The sequence below is a fragment of the Convolutriloba macropyga genome, chromosome 5, assembly GCF_964194025.1.
Source record: "Convolutriloba macropyga chromosome 5, txConMacr16.3, whole genome shotgun sequence".
NCBI lineage: Eukaryota > Metazoa > Xenacoelomorpha > Acoela > Convolutidae > Convolutriloba > Convolutriloba macropyga.
The window spans coordinates 21,932,562-21,951,416 of NC_134472.1; the positions used below are offsets into that span (position 1 = coordinate 21,932,562).

An 18,855-nucleotide genomic window follows, 5' to 3' on the forward strand; every position below is an offset into this window, starting at 1 on the left:
TCTGTCTTTTACCCCCGATAACAAAATTTTTCATGCGATTGGGACTGAAAAGCTCTGAAAAAGCCGCCGTTGAGGTGGCGCTTAAAGGCATCGTCGGATGATCAACTTTAGTCAAATTTTCAGTGAACAGCAACGCTTAGTGCGCAAATGGCCTCCTCTGAACATTTGAATGCCATTAGAGAACCCAAGGTAAGTTTTTTTTGGTCGTTAAAACTTGCAGAGACACGTGCAATTAGCAATTAGCGCGTGCAAAAGTGGAATGCTAAGTTTTGCGGCCCTAACTTAGCGGCCCTAACTAAGCATCCCTCTCGCAGTAAGGAAACCTAATTTTTGGTGGTGAGGCCAAACCCACTAATACTTTTGACTATATGAGCCAGCAATCAAAATCAAAAGTTGAGCTTATTCAATGTTCCAGCAATTTTAAAAAAGTTCCTGACGCTAGTAACAGGAAGAAAGCTCAGCTTTCTGGTGGTAAAAAGTTTGATATCTCTCGAAGAATTGAAATAAGCGGTTGCCAAACAGGGCAAAAGGGTCTCATGATAGCAATGATTTTGATAGCAATGACGAATTGGAGCAGAAAATGATTGAAACAGCTGAAAAACAGGATAAAATTAGAAAAATTGGCGAAAACTTCTCGTTTAATAATTTGCAAATCTGAGCTCTTAATTTCAATTTTAATTGAAGTTTAACCACCTTCGTACCTTTTGGTTCTCTAAATAAGTTAGCACATGAGTCTTAGCCCCCCATCGAGCCGCTAAGATTCATGTTCAAACATTACTTAGCAGCCAGTAAATTTCTCAAATATTCGACACGTTTTCCTGTTTAAATAGCTAAAGACCTCAATAAAAAATCTGCTTCCACTTTCTCAATTAGAAAATACAGTATGATTATTTGAGTTCATGTAGTAAAATGACTGTTTGCCTCCATTCAGTTGATATTTACTTTTTAAAATCTCTAACTGATGTTGATTATCAAATCTACTGTTTTTAGCACCGTATATTTTATGAACCGCCTCTTTCTGACGCTGTGATATCATCCTTCCATATGCGACACTATTTTGATCACTATCGTTTGGGTTATTATTTCTTTTTCTAGGTTGGGCGTCTTTCCTATCCGGGGGAATATTAACAGTCTTTAAATTTGAGGAAAGAGTGTTCGAACTTTCTAGATTCAGTCCCTGACTTCTTAATAAACTCTTTTCGGCGGCTTGGAACGATTCTTTGCTTGTGGGTCTTAAGTTTGAACCACTTTCGAAATTATAGCTCGACAAATGTCGCAATACGTTTTGTCGGTCGTTCGAACTTCTCATATATGCTTGCAGTTTCTTCCTATTCTGTTCCTGAATTCTATTGGCTACTGATGAAGTCGCGGAGAGCTCTAAATCCGAACGCAGGTCAAAGGATTTTTGTTTTGTATTTGAAGTTTGCTTTGATTGAGACTGCAGTTTGTTCTGAGGTAACTCTGGCTTGGGATTGTGCCAGTCTTTGAAAAAGGAATCGTGATCGTTAACAGGAGTAGGAGGGCACCGATATGAATGAAGTTCGGCTATGTTGACTGAGGTGAAAGTTTGTCGAGGAGCAACTTGGGATCTGGTTTTGACGACTGGTTTGTTTCTCGATTCAAGTAACTTCAGTTTTAGATTGCTACCCTCAGTTATTGATCTGAACAAAAAAAGCACGTTTAGAGCTGAGTTCCCATAACAGTCAATTTCACCACGGCTAGCATCATGTTTTGTTTATTTTTACACAAAGTTATTATAGGTTGGTTATCAATTGCTGAAGAAAATTAACTTTTACGCAACTGAACTTCATTTGACCAAGCAATTGTAAGTGAGTCTTTCGACTTGGCTGGTAATTAGTTTAGAGAATATGAGCAAGGAATTGTGAGGCTAGCATTTCAACTAATCTGAATGTCAGTTAAAATTAGAATCATAGCACTTTGGCATTTTTCGCTACAGCCCGTGATTGTGGAATTTTTATCGTGTAAGATCTGATAAGAGGAATTTTTATCGTGTAAGATCTTATAAGAGAAATTTTTATCGTGTAAGATCTCATAAACGTCTTATCAGATCTGATAAGAAGATGCATCCCCTTACAGGCTATTAGCAAGATGGTTTTGTCAGAAATTTGTCAGATCTTACACGATAAAATTCCACAATCACTGGGGAGGGACCAGGGAGGCAAAAACTACCCGGCGTATTGCTATTTAGAAGGCTAAGAAGTACCTTTGAAGGGTGGGATGACCAGATGGACCTGATTTCTTAATTTGTGTTCCCTCCAGAGCTAAGTTCTGTCCGCAGTACGTCGGTTGAGGGATGAAATCCTACGCAAATCAGAAATGAAATAGTGCTTAATAAAAACAAAACAAAAAAAAATCGACTGCAAACGTGTTGTTCGAATTATGAAGTTGAGGTTAAAAATATATTAACCTTCGAGATGATATCAACCCATTTTTGCACTTTCTGGAGATTTCAACAGCCAAAAAGAATTTGTTTTTGTAAACGGAAAGTATTTTTTTTTACAAATATTTAGTTAAAAATCGAATTTTATAAGACCAGAAACTATATTTTAGCTTCCGAAAACATATCTCAGATTGAATGCTGTCTTGTTTTTTGATGCTTGTAGGCATACAAATTTAAACATAACGGACTAACGTCGAGCGAATTGCTCTCAAACGACCGGCGAGGGGTTGGCTTCGTCATTAGCAAGCCACGATTTAGTGAGGCTAGCTTTAGCTTGCTTTGACTCTGCAACTTTTAGTTTTTTTTAGCCTTGTTAGTAAACAAATCAAATAAAAAATGATATTTTAAAAATTGGCAAAATACTTCAAAATTTAAAAGAAAAGCTTCCAGATTTTGCAGTGATAATGTCCAAAACTATTTTTCGTCTTTGGAATTGTGTCATGTAACCTATCTGCAAGACTTGAAAAACTTCGTTGGCCAGTAACGATCGTTAAACTCAGAAAAGGACAAAAATACTCCAAAATTTTGAAAACAATCGAAAATTTAAAAAAAATCTTGCTTAAATTTAGATATAAAAAAATCTTCAAAACAATTTCATTGTCTCAAAAGACAATCTATTCTCAATATTCCAAGCTGTAAATAGTTTCACTGACTCATGAAGATCCATAAACTTGGAACATGATAATAATTTTACGAAAATTCGAAGTTTAATATTATCAAAAAATTGCTAAATCTGGAGTCATTAAAAAATTGATAACCATTCCATTTACTTCAAAAACTATAGGACAGCTTATCATCAAACCTTGGAGGAGGCTCCTGGGCCCCTGGGGCACGAAAAAATAAAAAAAAACCAAAAACTTGAAAAAATTTCAACAGATTTTTAAAACATTCCTTGAATCCGTGATGTTAAAATTTTGAAAAACAATCCATTACATCTAGAATCTATGCAGTAACTTATCATCAAACCATAGATGAGGTTCCTTGGCTCTTGAGGCTGGAGATAACTAAAAAACGATAAACAATTTCAAAAAACTTGAAAATTGCAAACAAAAATTTCAAAGAAATGCAAAAATTCATGATGCTAAAATCTTGAAAAATATTTCAGTTGATCAAGAAACTGTACAATACCCTATTATCAAACCCTAGAGGAGGTTTCTTGAGCTTCTTGAAGCAGGATAAACATAAAATATTACGAAAAAAATTCAAAAAAAACTTGAAAAAAAAAATGGCAAGTTTCATAAAAAAATCGACAAAATTTGTGCTAGTAAAAAATTGAAGTAATCAATGGGCAATATAAAAATTTCAATGACCTATCATCAATCTCTATAGGAGGTTTTCTTGTTCATTGGGCTGGAAAACATTAGATAATTACAAAAAATTTTGAAAAATTTGAAAAAGATTGCAAATTTTACAAAAAAAAATCGATAAAATTTGTGATATTAAAAGGTTGAAAACTTTTCCATCGCTAATAAAGTTTTTCCAGTAACTTTTCATCAAACCCTTAAGGATATTTTCCGGCTCCTGGGTAGAGAATAATGACAATAAATGACAGAAAAAATTGAAAAAAACCTCAAGTTTCGTAAAAAAAAAATTGTTAAATTTCGCCATGTTGAAACCATTCTATTACCTATGGGTGCTGATGAGGGGCAACATTATGATGGGGGCAACAGGGCGTTGGGGTGTGGGGTCAACAGTGAGTGGGAGGGAGGTCTTCAACCTCTAAGAACCGACCTTCACATCATTAGTCTAAGTATAAGTCTCCAAAAAAGATTGAGCTGAAAGAGGGCTGAAAGGCTCTAAGAGCACTTAATGCCCACTGGGCGGTACCTGATTGTCCCGTTTTTGAGGACGGAAAGTCAGAAGCGTCAGACGAAAAATCGGTCAAGCGAAAAATCGCATAAAAAAGACCGACAAGACTAATATAAATGCTACAAACTTCGTTTGAGAGCAATTAAACATAAACATACTGACAAGTTGTTCTCGAGAGAAGGCTATTTTAGAGAGGGATATATACTTCTATAAAACTTCTATGGGTGCAAAAACTCCGACAAGGCTGGAGTTCGAACCCCCCGATAGCCCAGAAAAGAATCGTTGACATTAGCCATTTAGCTGCACGGACCATGCTCAGTAACCGCTCACAACCTCTTCTATTTTCGCAACATCACTCAAAAGCTTCAAAAAGTCAAACGTGAAAAAGTTACTCGAGAAGTGAAAAAGAAGATTCTAAACGAATACGGTCAAGCAAAAAATTTTGCTGAAAAGAACACACACGTTTACATTAGTTGATTCAAACTTCGTTCGAGAGCAATGAATCACATCTACTAATTGGCGAACCAGCACGACTCAATAGAAGTTAGAAGTACGTAAATTCAATGATGGATAAGCAAAGTTCAATAGAAATCAAAATCACATCGATGGATCAAAGTGCATTCATAAAAACAAGATGGCATCAATTGGTGAAACTAAATTAATTGAACCCCAAAATTTCATCGATGACGCAGTGTAACTGTTCTGCTTTCTGTTGTTCTAAATTTTAGACGCACTTGTTGTTACACAAGTAGCTTTTACTTATTCAAAATCTATAACAGAGACATGGGCCGGTTAAGCAGAAAGTAGTGTCTAAGCTGCCAATTGGCCTAATATATGGTAGCAGTATCATATGAAAGTTGTTCCCATGAAACATCGACGCCTGAAAATTGTTTGATAATCATTTTCTGACGTCACTATGTCATGCGTCTGGGCTAATACCTATAACTAAATGAAGGATCGGGCCAAGTCAAATAAAGAAAATTTAAACCTAAACAGTCGAATTAAACTCAAATTCCACTCCCAAAAGAGAAGAAATAAACTTTGTTACAACTAAACCTTTTAATTAAACGTAATGTAATAGCGGGGGTTAGTGACAATACGGTAAAGTAATAAACTCAATTAAATTAAGTGTTCACATTAGTGGTGTCCATAGCATACGGCTGTCTGTTCTACGGAGCTAGCTAGATGTCATGATGACTTAAATATATCTAATTGGATCTATGATGCAGCAAATTTTTGAATGGAATATAAGACTCTGACTCAGATTTTGGAAGTCACTTTTGCAAAATCACTTAACTTGCTTGAAGGGCAAACTTTCCAAACTTTAAAACCTGGCATAAAAAATCTTGCTCTCCATATTTTAGCGCTATCGGATCTGGCATTACAAATCTTGCATTTTGAATTTTGCACCTGAAAATATCAACTTAAAATTAATCATAACAATTCCTCTATATAAAAAAATTTTGTTAGTCTTTCGTTGCGTGAGAACAGTCAGAGGTTTGAGCACCGAAACTTTTCAGAAAATTTTCACACAATTTCATGGGATTGGAGGAAATTAGCTGGTAGATTGACATAAAATAGCCGCGATAGCTTCGTAGATCTGCATTCTGAAAAATATAGTAAACGAGCGGACCAAAACAGAAATTCCTTTTTATTAAGTGCTGAAATGTCATATTTTGATTACGAATCTCCTTAATTTTTTTGCAGTTTCTATTAGCTGATCAAAAACAACCTTGAATTAGAGGGAGACACATTCGCTAGACCTTATCTCTTTGGTTTATAGTTAAGAAATGTTAATCTCAGAGTGAGGAAGTAATTTTAGGGAGTGATGTAAGTCATGTGTGACCCGATAACTAATCAAGAGAAAAAACAAAAACTGACTCCAAAAATAGTGAAAAATAATCTCACGATGGCAATTAAGTTGAAATCGCAAAAGCAAATGAACAAAAATCAATCTTGAAGAAATAGTGACGTCATGCGGCTGCAACAGAAATGTTCACGACAAAATTAAAAACATAGCTGGACAGGTCCTGGCACAATTCAACAACCTCCCTTGACTAATCAAGACTAAACCAAGAAATGGATTGGGAAAACCATTTAGAAAAACTTTTATCAAAAAATAGAAATGAGAAAATAGCAAAAAAGTCAATAGCCTGTGGACAAAAAACCGAGAGAAAATTTTTGTTCAAACACTGTTTTTTTTTCACTCTATTTTGCAATTGGACTGGAAAAAAGCACGTTACAAAACCGCTTGCTTTTTCGCTCCACCTACTGCTAGGGCTTGAACAGGATCATCTCCAATTTTACTTTAAAAATCATGAAAAGGTGTGAACAGATCTATAAAAAAAACATGACAGAAAGAACTCCGGATATAACTCGAATTAAAAAAATCTACCATAATTATTAAAGAAAGAACTTTCTACTTAATTATACAATCAGTTTGAAATCAGTTTGGAAAAGTAACAATTAAATGGTATCTGACAAAAAATAAAAGCATTTGATAAAATTCCTTACAGGTTGTGACACCAAAACTTTTTTGGCAAAAACATTGCGATATGGTTAGTCTCCATTTATCAAAGTTTTCACAATTGAAGGCTGAACGAACAAAGATGGTTTCTACAGAAAAAAAATCAAACCAAAGAAAAAAAAGATTATTAAAAAGTTATTTTGAGAAAAATTATTATCATTCTTCCATTGCAAGCAATTACTTGCCCAAAACCCGACAAAACCAGAATAAATAATAACAAAATATTCAAAAATAAAAAAACCCTTGGAGTAAAGTTATTAGCCTAATAATTGGTGGCAACTCTTAGGAGCAACCCCTATAAGATAAATTAATCTTTAGCCAAAATTTGCTAAAATTACTCCGTTATAGGTAGGTAACCCAACTCAGAATTAAAATCGACCGAATCAAAAGGCAGTAAAAAATGAGGATTTTTTTAAATTCAGAGAACTCACCAAACGCCTTAAGATTTGAAGAAAAAACAATGACACTTAAAATGCCTGCAACATGATAAAATGGTTAAAAAAAAACCCTAAAAATTGAGTCTAAAAGTGTACTAATGCTTAAGATATTCAAAGTTATTCCAAGCGCACCATTCCTAGAGTATAAAACTGAGACAAACACTGTGACCTGAGAAAATTGGAGTTTCTACAAAACTAACTACTTTAAGATGCCGCATGTAATAAAAAAAATTCGGTCGCTAACCGAAAACTTTTCGTTACCTATTTTTCTCGCTCTCTCTCAAAAATATGGCATGAAAAGAAAATCACTCCTTTTTCTTTCTACTCTTCTCTTTCCTTCCGCAATTTGACCTAAACACTTAGTTTTCACGCATTTCATTTCCTTTTTCAAAAACACTCCAACAGAATTACAGGTAAAAAAGACGCTCCACCAATACTCCTCCTCGAGTCCTAAAATGACAGCGCCGCAATACAATTCAAATTCTTTGAATTGATAAAACCAAGAGAATGCAAATAGTAGCCCCAGCTATTGCTTTGTGGGTATTGAAAAGATGACAACTGTTGTAGTATTGATCAAATGTTGTAGACCTAAACGGCTAAACTGGATTTTAATGCTGATCATTAACTTCTTTCATAGCCTCTGATCCGCTTTTTTGTAAGTTTGTTTTTTGACCCACAAGTTGTAACGCCCTAAAGTGAAGATGTAAAACCGGAAATATTGCTGAAACCAAATGAATTAAAACACTTAAAACTTAAGAGAAAACATCCTAGAAAGATAGCAAAAGCGGTCCAGCCCCCCACCCCACAAGTGGATAAGCGGAGCTAGAGCATTATCATGGCTTTTAAATGTTTGAGACCCTAAACTACGCCACTTCTCTTTAAAATTTTAGAGCTTTTAGAGCAGCAGTCATTTGAAGAAGACAACAATGTTTGAAATTTTAAGGAGGCGTTCATACAAGACTTTTGGAGTGCACACTGAAGCATACAAAGACCCAAAACCAAACTATAGCGCCCATAACAATTTCATTGGCGTTGGATCCATCAGAAAATCGATAATCTAGAGAGAAATGAATACATTGAATCCTATATTCTGAAAAAGATTGTAAACCTGTTTGATGGCCAGTTCAAATCTTCCCGTGTCGGCCATTCTGTCTGTCTTCTTGTCAATGACTACCTTGACCGTGTCCTCTAGTACCTGGGCACACATTGTGCGAGTGATCTGGGTTGAGGGCGTGAGGGCGGGGGAGGAGTTGATCTCAATAAGCCACACACTCAGATCACTTCCTATCACAAAGTCTGCTCCATACAGCTCAAAACAGCCCTGAAAACATTTCTCATACATTGAGTACATGAACGACACATTTTTCTTTGACAAATAATGATACAGAACGGACTAACATGTGTGTGTGTGTGTATTTGTGTGCATGTGAGTGTGTGTGTGTGTGTTTGTGTGCCTGTGTCTGTAAATGTGTATGTGTTTGTTTGTGTGTGTATGTTTATCTGTTTGTGTGTTGTGGGTTTGTGTGTGTGTGCGTGTATATAGATGTATGTGTTCCTTTGTGAGTGTGTATGTGTACGCATGTATGTGTATGTGTGTTTGTGTGTGTGTGTTTGTGTGTGTAAGCGCAAGCGTATAAATTTGTGTGTGTGTGTTTGTGCGTGTATGTGTGTGTTGTTTGTAGGTGTGTGGGGGGAGGGCGAGGATGGAGGGGGAGTATGGACAAGGGGAGTGGGGGCCATCTGCTGAGCCAGTTAATGCCCTACAGTCTTAACTTGTTTATCATATTTTTGAGAACGAAAAAATTAAACGGGTCAGATAAAAAATAGGCCAAGTGAAAAATCGAAAAAAAAGATCACAGGACTAATATAGTTGCTGAAAATTCGTTTTCCGAGGAATTAAAAATTGAAAAGGACTTGAGAGAATGGTGTTTATGTGTGTGTGTGTTGGTAAGTTTGTGTGTGTGTAAGTATGTGTATTGTGTGTGTGTTTGTGTGTGTGTAGGTTGTAGGTGTGTGGGGGGAGGGCGAGGATGGAGGGGGAGTATGGACAAGGGGAGTGGTGGCCATCTGCTGAGCCAGTTAATGCCCTACAGTCTTAACTTGTTCATCATTTTTTTGAGAACGAAAAAATTAAACGCGTCAGATGAAAAATAGGCCAAGCGAAAAATCGAAAAAAAAGATCACAGGACTAATATAGTTGCAGAAAATTCGTTTTGACAGGAATTAAAAATTGAAAAGGACAAGGACCTGAGAGAATGGTGTTTATGTAAGTGTGTGTGCAAGTGTTTTTGTGTGTAAGTATGTGTGTTGTGTGTGTGTGTTTGTGAGTGTGTATAAATGTGTATGTGTGTGCATGTGAGTATGTGAGTGTGTTGGTGTGTCTGTGTGTGTATGAGTGCGTGTATATGTGAATTTGTGTTTGTTTGTGTCTGTATGTGTAAGTGTATGTGTATGTGTTTGTTTGTTGTGTGTTTGTGTGTGTGTGGTTGTATGTGTGTGCAAATATATGTTTATGTGTTTGTTTTTGTGTGTATGTGTGTGCATGTTTGTGTATGTGTTTTTGTGATGTGTGTGTGTTTGTGTGCGTGTCTGTTTGTTTATGTGTGTGTATAGGTATGATTTTGATTTGTATGTGCATTTGTGTGTGTGTTTGTGTGTCTGCGTGTATGTTTGCATGCATGTGTGTATGTGTTTGTTTGTGTGTGTGTACGTGTGTGTATGTGTGTACGTGTGTGTATTTGTGTAGTTGTTTTTTGTGTATGTGTGTGCATGTGACTGTGTGTGTGTTTGCGTGTATAAATGTGTGTTTGTGTGTTTATGTGTGTGTTGTGTGTTTGTTTGTGTGTGTATGCGTGTGTTTATATATGTGTTTGTGTTTGTGTGTTGTGTGTAGGTGTGTGTGAGGGATGGCGGGCTTGAGGGTGGATTATGAACAAGGGGAGTGGGGGGCCATCTGCTGAGCCAGTTAATGCCCTCCACTCTCAAATTGTTTATGCTATTTTTGAGAATGAAAAATTCAAACGGGTCAGATGAAAAATAGGCCAAGCAAAAAATCTAAAAAAAATGATCACAGGACTAATATAATTGCTGAAAATTCGATTTGTGAGGAATTAAAAATTGAAAAGGAACTGAGAGAATGGTGTTTATGTGTGTGTGTGTGTGTGTGTGTGTGTTTGTAAGTGTGTGTAAGTATGTGTATTGTGTTTATGTGTGTGAGTGTGTTGTGTGTGCATGTGAGTATGTGAGTGTGTTGGTGTGTCTGTATGTGTATGAGTGCGTTTATGTGTGGGTTTGTGTTTTTTTGTGTGTGTGTATGTGAAAGTATGTGTGCATTTGTTTGTGTGTTGGGTGTCTGTGTGTGTGGGTGTATGTGTGTGTGCAAATATGTGTTTGTGTTTGTTTGTGTGTGAATGTGTGCATGTTTGTTTATGTGTTTGTGATTTGTGTGTATGTGTGCGTGTGAGAGTTTGTTTACGTGTGTGTGTGTGTACGTGTGTGCATGTGTGTGTGTGTTTGTGTGTGCATGTGTGTGTGTGTTTGTTTGTCTGTTTGTATATTGTGTACTCTTGTGTATATGTGTGTGTGTGTTTGTGTGTCTGTATGTGTGTGTGTTGTTTGTAGGTGTGGGGTGAGGGCGATAATGGAGGGGGAGTATGGACAAGGGGAGTGGGGGCCATCTGCTGAGCCAGTTAATGTGTGTGTGTTTGTGTTTGTAAGTGTGCGTGTAAGTATGTGTATTGTGTGTGTGTGTGTGTTTGTGAGTGTGTATAAATGTGTTTGTGTGTGCATGTGAGTATGTGAGTGTGTTGGTGTGTCTGTGTGTGTATGAGTGCGTGTATGTGTGGGTTTGTAATTGTTTGTGTGTATATGTGAAAGTATGTGTGTATGTATTTGTGTGTTGTGTGTTTATGTGTGTGTGGGTGTATGTGTGTGCAAATGTGTGTTTGTGTTTGTTTGTGTGTGAATGTTTGTGTATGTGTTTGTGACGTGTGTGTGTATGTGTGCCTTTGTGTGTTTGTTTATGTGTGTGTGTACATGTATGAATTTGATTTGTATGTGTGTGCATGTGACTGTGTGTGTTTGTTTCTATTTGTATACTATGTATGTGTGTCTATGTGTGTATGTATGTGTGTGCGTGTTTGTGTGTGTGTGTGTGTGCGTGTATAAATGTGTGTTTGTGTGCTTATGAATGTGTTGTGTGTTTGTTTGTGTATGCGTGTATATATGTGTTTGTGTGTGTTGTGTGTAGGTGTGTGTGGGGTATGGCGAGCTTGAAGGTGGAGTACGGACAAGGGGAGTGGAGGCCATCTGCTGAGCCAGTTAATGCCCTCCAGTTTCAACTTGTTTATCCTATTTTTCAGAACAAAAAAATTAAACGGGTCAGATGAGAAATCGGCCAAGCGAAAAATCGAAATAAAAAAGATCAGAGGAATATAGTTGCTGAAAATTCATTTTGGGAGGAATTAAAAATTGAAAAGGACCTGAGAGAATGGTGTTTATGTAAGTGTGTGTGTGCGTGTGTTTGCGTTTGTAAGTGTGTGTGTGTGTATGTGTGTTGTGTGTGTGTTTGTGAGTGTCTATAAATGTGTATGTATGTGCATGTGAGTATGTGAGTGTGATGGTGTGTCTGTGCGTGTATGTGTGCGGGTATATGTGGGTTTGTGTTTTTTTGTGTCTGTATGTGTAAGTAGCTGTGTATGTGTTTGTGTTGTGTGTTTGCATGCATGTGTGTTTATGTGTTTGTTTGTGTGTGTACGTGTGTGTATGTGTGTAGATAATTTGTGTGCATGTGACTGTGTGTGTGTTTGTGTGTCTATGTGTATATTGTGTATGTGTGTATGTATGTGTGTGCGTGTTTGTGTGTATTTGCGTGTATAAATGTGTGTGTGTTGTGTGTGTATGTGTGTGTATATATGTGTTTATGTGTTGTGTGTAGGTGTGTGTGAGGGTTGGCGGGCTTGAGGGTGGAGTATGGACAAGGGGAGTGGGGGGCCATCTGCTGAGCCAGTTAATACCTTCCAGTCTCAACTTGTTTATCCTATTTTTGAGATTGAAAAAATTAAACGGGTCAGATGAAAAATAGGCCAAGCTAAAAATTGAAATAAAATGATCACAGGACTAATAGAAATGCTGAAAATTCGTTTTGAGAGGAACTAAAATGTGAAAAAGACTTGAGAGAATGGTGTTTATGTAAGTGTCTCTGTGTGTGTGTGTTTGTGTTTTTAAGTGTGTGTGTAAGTATGTGTGTTGCGTGTGTGTTTTTGTGAGTGTGTATAAATGTGTATTTGTTTGCATGTGAGAATGTGAGTGTGTTAGTGTGTCTGTGTGTATGAGTGTGTGTATAAGTTGGTTTGTGTTTGTTTGTGTCTGTATCTGTAAGTATGTGTGAATGCGTTTGTGTGTTGTGAGTTTGTGTGTGCGTGTGGGTGTATGCGTGTTCAAATATATGTTTATGTTTTCGTTCGTGTGTGTATGTGTGTGAATGTTTGTGTATGTGTTTGTGATGTGTGCGTGTGTGTGTTTAATTATGTGTGTGTACATGTATGAATTTGATTTGTATGTGTGTATGTATTTGCATTTGTGTGTGTGTGTTTGTGTGGTTGTGTGTATGTGTGCATGCATGTGTGTGTATGTGTTTGTTTGTGTGTGTGTGTGTACGTGTGTGTATGTGTGTGCATGTGACTGTGTGTGTGTTTGTGTGTCTATGTGTATATTGTGTATGTGTGTGTATGTTTGTATGTATGTGTGTGCGTGTTTGTGTGTGTGTACGTGTATAAATGTGTGTTTGTGTGTTTATGTGTGTGTGTGTTGTGTGTTTGTTTATGTGTGTGTATGTGTGTATATATGGGTTTGTATGTGTGTTGTGTGTAGGTGTAAGTGGAGGATGGCGGGCTTGAAGGTGGAGTACGGACAAGGGAAGTGGGGGCCAGCTGCTGAGCAATTTAATGCCCTCTGGGCTCAACTTGTTTATCCTATTTTAGAGGACGAAAAAATTAAATAGGTTAGCGAAAAATCGAACTCAAATGCCCACAGGACTAATATAATTGTTTCAAATTTTGTTTTGAGAGCATTTGAAAATTGAAAACGACCTGAGAGAACTGTGTTTATGTTTGTGTGCGTATGTGTTTGTGTGTGCGTGTGGGTGTAAGTGTGTGTGTGTTGTGCATGTGTGTGTATGTGTTTGTTTGTGTGTGTGTGTATTTGAGTGTATGTGAGTATATGTTTGTATGTCTGTGTGTGTGTGTATGTGTGCGTGTATGTGTCTGTATGTGTTTGTATGTGATTCTTTGTGTGTGTATGTGTGTGCATGTATGTGTATGTGTTTGTGTGTGTATGTGTGCGTGTGTGTGTTAATGTGTGTGTGTGTTTGTGTGTGTGTGAGTGCGTGTATAATTGTGTGTGTGTATGTTTTTGTGTGTGTAGGTGTATGTGCGTGTATGAGTGTGTGTGTATGTGTGAAAGCATGTGTTTGTGTGTTTGTTTTTTGTATGTGTTTATGCGTGTTTAAGTGTGTGTATGTATGCGTGTATGTGTGTGTGTAGGTGTGTGTATGTGTGTGAGCATGTGTGTCTGTGTGTTTATGTGTGTGTATGTGTGTGTGTGTGTGTGTTTGTGTGTGTGTGTGTGTGTGTGTGTGTGTGTGTGTGTGTGTGTGTGTGTGTGTGTGTGCGTATGCGTGTGTATATATGTGTGTGTTTGTGTGTGTGTATGCATGTGTATGTGTACGTGCGTGTGTATTTGTGTTGTGTGTGTGGGGGGGAGGGCGGGGGGGGGGGGTTGGGTGGATTATGGACACGGGGATTGGGGGCCAGCTGCTGAGCCAGTTAATGTCCTCCGGGCTTAACTTGTTTATCCTATTTTTGAGAACGAAAAAATTAAAAGGGTCAGATGAAAAATCGGTCATGCGAAAAATCTAATTAAAATGACCACATGACTAAAATAGTTGCTGCAAATTTCGTTTTGAGAGCAATTGAAATTTGAAAAGGACCTGAGAGAACTGACACTCGTTGCTACAGAGTAGTTGCTTGAGAGCAATTGAAAATCGTCGAATCTTAGTTAACAATTACAATTTTCGAGAAAGATTAAACCTATTGCTTCCAACTTGCATAAGACTTTGATACAGGCAATACAAAGGGTTTCGTGAAGTGATCATTTTTGTACACTTGTAACCGGTGTGACCGTACTTTGGCATTCTCCATGGATTCTTGGGAGCACTGCATGGCCCATGTTATGATGCTCTTCATTCGAGGGTAGATGGAGTCATGATACACGGTTCCATGGCCCTCCTCTCTACACCAAATTACACAATTCACTCACATTGACATAATTAATTATTTATAGACAGTAATCACTCAATTTCCCTTACAACTAACATAATATGACAAACTGTCAACTTCTCCAAGCGCTAATGAAGTCGAAAACGATAAATTCAATAACTTTATATGAACTGGCAGATACTGACCGAAGGTATTTGTCGAACTGGTCTGACGTCATCATGTTCTCCTCTGGCAGCTTATGTGACCTGTTCTTGTCATTCTGGAAGTACGCTTGGATCGAGTTGTTGGAGAGGTGTGTGCCCCTGTAAGGAAAAAGCTTTTGGTCCTTTTTTAGTCTATTCCTGACATTAATGAACTAAATTCAAAATTTTAAACGAGCCAAAACCTGGATCATTGGCTGTATCGATTTGTCTGGGTATTTTCATGACCAAAAACTGTCTGAATAGGTATTTCCATACGTTGAACGACCTTAACTTGGCCATATATGGAAGGATTCTGCAATAAATTTGAGTTCACTTAAACTGAGATCCTAAATGAATTAAATCGAGAAAATCTGGCCGTCTACGACCCTCAGTTATTAGATATTTTTCATAATAGAAATTCACAAATTTTTTGAAGCGTTTGAGCTTTAATTTTATATCATTAAAGCTCATTTAGTTTAATTTGGGGAGCAAACCACAAAGTGATATTTCAAAAACTCACTTTGGCTGCAAGTTGACATCGAATATCTCAGCCCGAGATACTAAACTGATAGCTGGAAAATCCCTCATAAATGTCATCTACAATCCATTTCAATCAACAAAGGCAAGTTGCGATTCAACAAGTTTCTGTAGTCTATTTTATTACCTTTTCAGCAAAATCTTGAGCTAAATCCAAAATTACATGGAATAATGAATAAGGGTACTTACATATAATGTTGCGATCAATGGATGGACGTCTATATCAATAATAAAGTTTGACTGCTTCGCTGAAATTGGGAAGCCCATATGGGAAAAGGAAGTTTTCACAAAATTTTCGACCAGAAATTCGGCTTTGAAAATGTTTGCATCCAAAAACACTATAACAATAACAGTTTGGTTTCTATTAAGCAATTAGAAAATGTAAAACTAATTTCCGAAGATATTATAGAATACCAGCTAAAAAATAAATAAATGTTCTGATATTTCGATGAAGTAAGAAAGAAGTTTTTCCTAAAATTACGTTCCCATTCAATGTTTAAGGAAAATTTTTTTGTTTTTGGCAACAGATAAAAGTTAAGCTGAATGAAACAAATTCACTCAACAATTGTAGAACAGTAGACAATCCGTTGGACCATTTGAACTATTTCATTCTATTAGATACAGAAAATTTTTTACAAATCTCACTATAACTTACTCATTTCAGCTGAAAATATTCTTAAAATCTCAACAAGGAGTCTCAGTAATGTGCGTTGGCATATAATATTCCGACAGCGTTGATCCAAATTTTTGATTAAATTGTCTTCCAAAAGATGAAGAAATAGAAAACTTAAAAAAACTTTTGAATGAATTAAAAGAAAATTGTTTTAAACTCAAACCAATAAACGAATAAAACAATGCCAGTGTAGAGAACAAATGTGACATGTCATTAATAAGATTAAGAGGCAAGACAAACAAGCATTAAAATAACAAAAGCAAACATTAACAACGACAAAAGCTCAATGTAAATTTTTTAAAAACGCTTAACAATGTCAAATTAGTAGCATCACATGAAATCAAAATTTAACAAAATAAGTTGTAATTCACTAAAAATATATAGGACATAACCTTAATTATACTAAGTAACATAAAGACAAAAAGAACACAAACGGAAAAGCTTAAAAATACGTTTATATATTTTTGAAAAATAAAACGATTTTTTTAAAATAATAAAAACCATTAGCTATCAACTGAAATCATAAATTATTTTCATTTATAAGTCCAAGAGAAGTCATTGAGACTTCTCATTAACGAGCATATGTCTTACGCCTAAAAAAAGCAACAATTACTGAAAACAATGGAAGCTTCAAGGAAATTTCGCAAAGAATCAGTTTCCAAGCCATTAAAGTCCTCAGCTATTAACTGAAATAAACTTACATATGAATAAATGGACCAGCATTCAAAGCCAGTGGGACAGATTGCTCATTTGACAAAACGTCAAAAATTGAATTCATACATGGGAAAAATTTTTCGAAGCACAAAAAATTTAATGAAAACTCGTAGAACCAAAGCCAGAAAACCATTTCGTAAGCATGAAAGCGGTATCTAAAAATTCAACTCATCAAAAAAGATCCAACTGGCCATTGGTTGACCTATGTTAAAACGTATTCCCGAATATATATTAAGACTACAAAAATAAAACGATGAAAACAGGCAGAAATCAAAAATTGATTAAAATTTTTCGAGTAAACGAAGTCGAAAGCTTTAAAACCATAACCTATTCAACAAAAGCCCAAGAGAAGTTCAGTTGCATTTTCGTTCAACACCACTGTTGGGATATGTTTTTTGTCACTAATCTCCAAATTTGACAAGACACTGAAGAAAAGTGAACAAAATTCAAAATAGGGACAAGTTTCTAAAGAAAACAATTTTGCGCAAACAAAGTGTTGAAGAAAGAAATAGAAACTTTGAGTTTCAACTTGAAGATAAATGATTTATATTTATTGGGCCTCATTTGCACATAAAAAGGTCTTGAGGTCTTGTAAATAATTGAACAGTAAAATGAAATCAATCAGTTGTAACAGCAACAGCTTTTCGGAAATTTTCTTAAAAGAAACAGAACAAGCGAAACAAATCAAAAAAAACAACAAGCGACCTACGATAGTGCATTTTTGAGACAAGCTTGATTTTTCAAAAATTCAGCCTAATTGTTAGGAAAATGTTTGAATCAAACTGTTCAGCAACTTTATTTTGTTTCCAATATTCAAACCATTAACACTTTTTAAACCATTTTTAACCTACTTTTACCAAAAAAGACAAAAATGAGCAAAGATACGGAAAATATGAAAAAAGTAATTGAACTTGGTCAATTGTTCACTATATTTTAAACCTCTATAACTCTGTTGAAAAAGCGAATATAAAAAATCCTTTTGGTTTTACATTCAACGCTGGACGGGTTCTCTTATGATAGTATTCACTAATAAAGGTGGGTTGGAACAACAATACAAAAATTTACCCGTAACTCAATTTTTCGTGAATATGAAAACATAAAAAAATTTACGTCAAAAAAATTGCTTTGAAACTTGCCCAAAATGCTCACCATTGTTATAACTTTCTGATTTTTGTTTGTGCCAATAGAGACTCTTTCAATATTTTTGAGGCTGCTTTTGGAGATTCTGAAGTTTGCTTTTGATTGTTTTAATTTGTTTCTGGTCACCTGCTAGGCAGGCTTAAAAAGGTTTAAAAAAATCGATGAGTTGAAACTTCTATAGCTCAATTTTTCTTCAAAATCTATTTTTTCTCCGAGAATAAATTTTTTTAAGGAGAGAAATTGAACCAACTTAAAATAAACGAAATAGTATTCTAATAAAAATTTTTGTTAAAAACTACCATCGGCACCAACTTCAGTTAACTTCGGAGATATGGAAATCAAAAAAAGTTTTGGTCTTTAATAACGCTCCTTAGTTTTATTTGAGATTTCTGTTTGTCTTAATCGCTTCTTAATTGCCCCCATGGCAGGCGTCATTTGACTTCTAATGAGTTATTGTTTCTTTTGTATAGGGGTTAGAACTTGAAGCAATTTTTAAAATTCGAAAATTTTCTAATTTAAAAGTTTTCTATTTCTTCTTCATTTAGTGGACAATTCAGTCGAAATCGTGGCCAAACGGCGTCAAAACAGTATCTGCGAGTGCAAATTACCCAGCCTCGCTTCATATAAAATAAAAAAATATGCATACATTTCAAATGTGTTTAAACATAACCAACTAACGTCGGGCGAAATGCCCTGAAACAACCGGCTGGCTTCGTAACTAGCCACGGTTTAGTGAAGCTAACTGCAAAGAAAACTTTTCAGTCGATATGTTTTTTAAAGTTCATTTTCCGCTACAAATTAAGAAACTTAACTACAACGAAATCATTACAAAGTCAGAATGAATTTGTTGGAATGCTTTTCACACTGTCTTAGCCTATGAAAATCGTATTAGAAATAAGTGTTGTGACTGACAAAAACATTGCAAGGAAAATATTTCGTTTTTTGAGATATGCGCTAATTTTACTTCCGGTTCCAAAAGACTCTTTCTGGGAATAAAATTTTTGGGGTTTTTCGCTAATTTAAACCGATACTGATTTTTAAAAATGTATAGTTTGTTTTTGTTATGTTAAGATTTTCGTTTGCGAAGAGTTATCACGC

General features: G+C 35.9%; 1 protein-coding gene across 1 annotated transcript in view; it reads right to left on the reverse strand.

Annotated features, from left to right (window-relative positions):
* Nucleotides 1–852: 852 nt before the first annotated feature.
* Nucleotides 853–18,855, reverse strand: part of LOC142339229 (protein monoglycylase TTLL8-like) — a 34,828-nt gene continuing 16,825 nt past the window's right edge. Inside the window, exons 4-8 of the mRNA XM_075389085.1 lie at nt 14,697–14,813; nt 14,419–14,524; nt 8,343–8,555; nt 2,225–2,322; nt 853–1,661 (exon numbers count right to left, since the gene is read on the reverse strand). Of these exons, the coding sequence (XP_075245200.1) occupies nt 866–1,661; nt 2,225–2,322; nt 8,343–8,555; nt 14,419–14,524; nt 14,697–14,813 (1,330 nt within the window). The 3' untranslated portion in view covers nt 853–865. The remainder of the gene's footprint in view (nt 1,662–2,224; nt 2,323–8,342; nt 8,556–14,418; nt 14,525–14,696; nt 14,814–18,855) is intronic.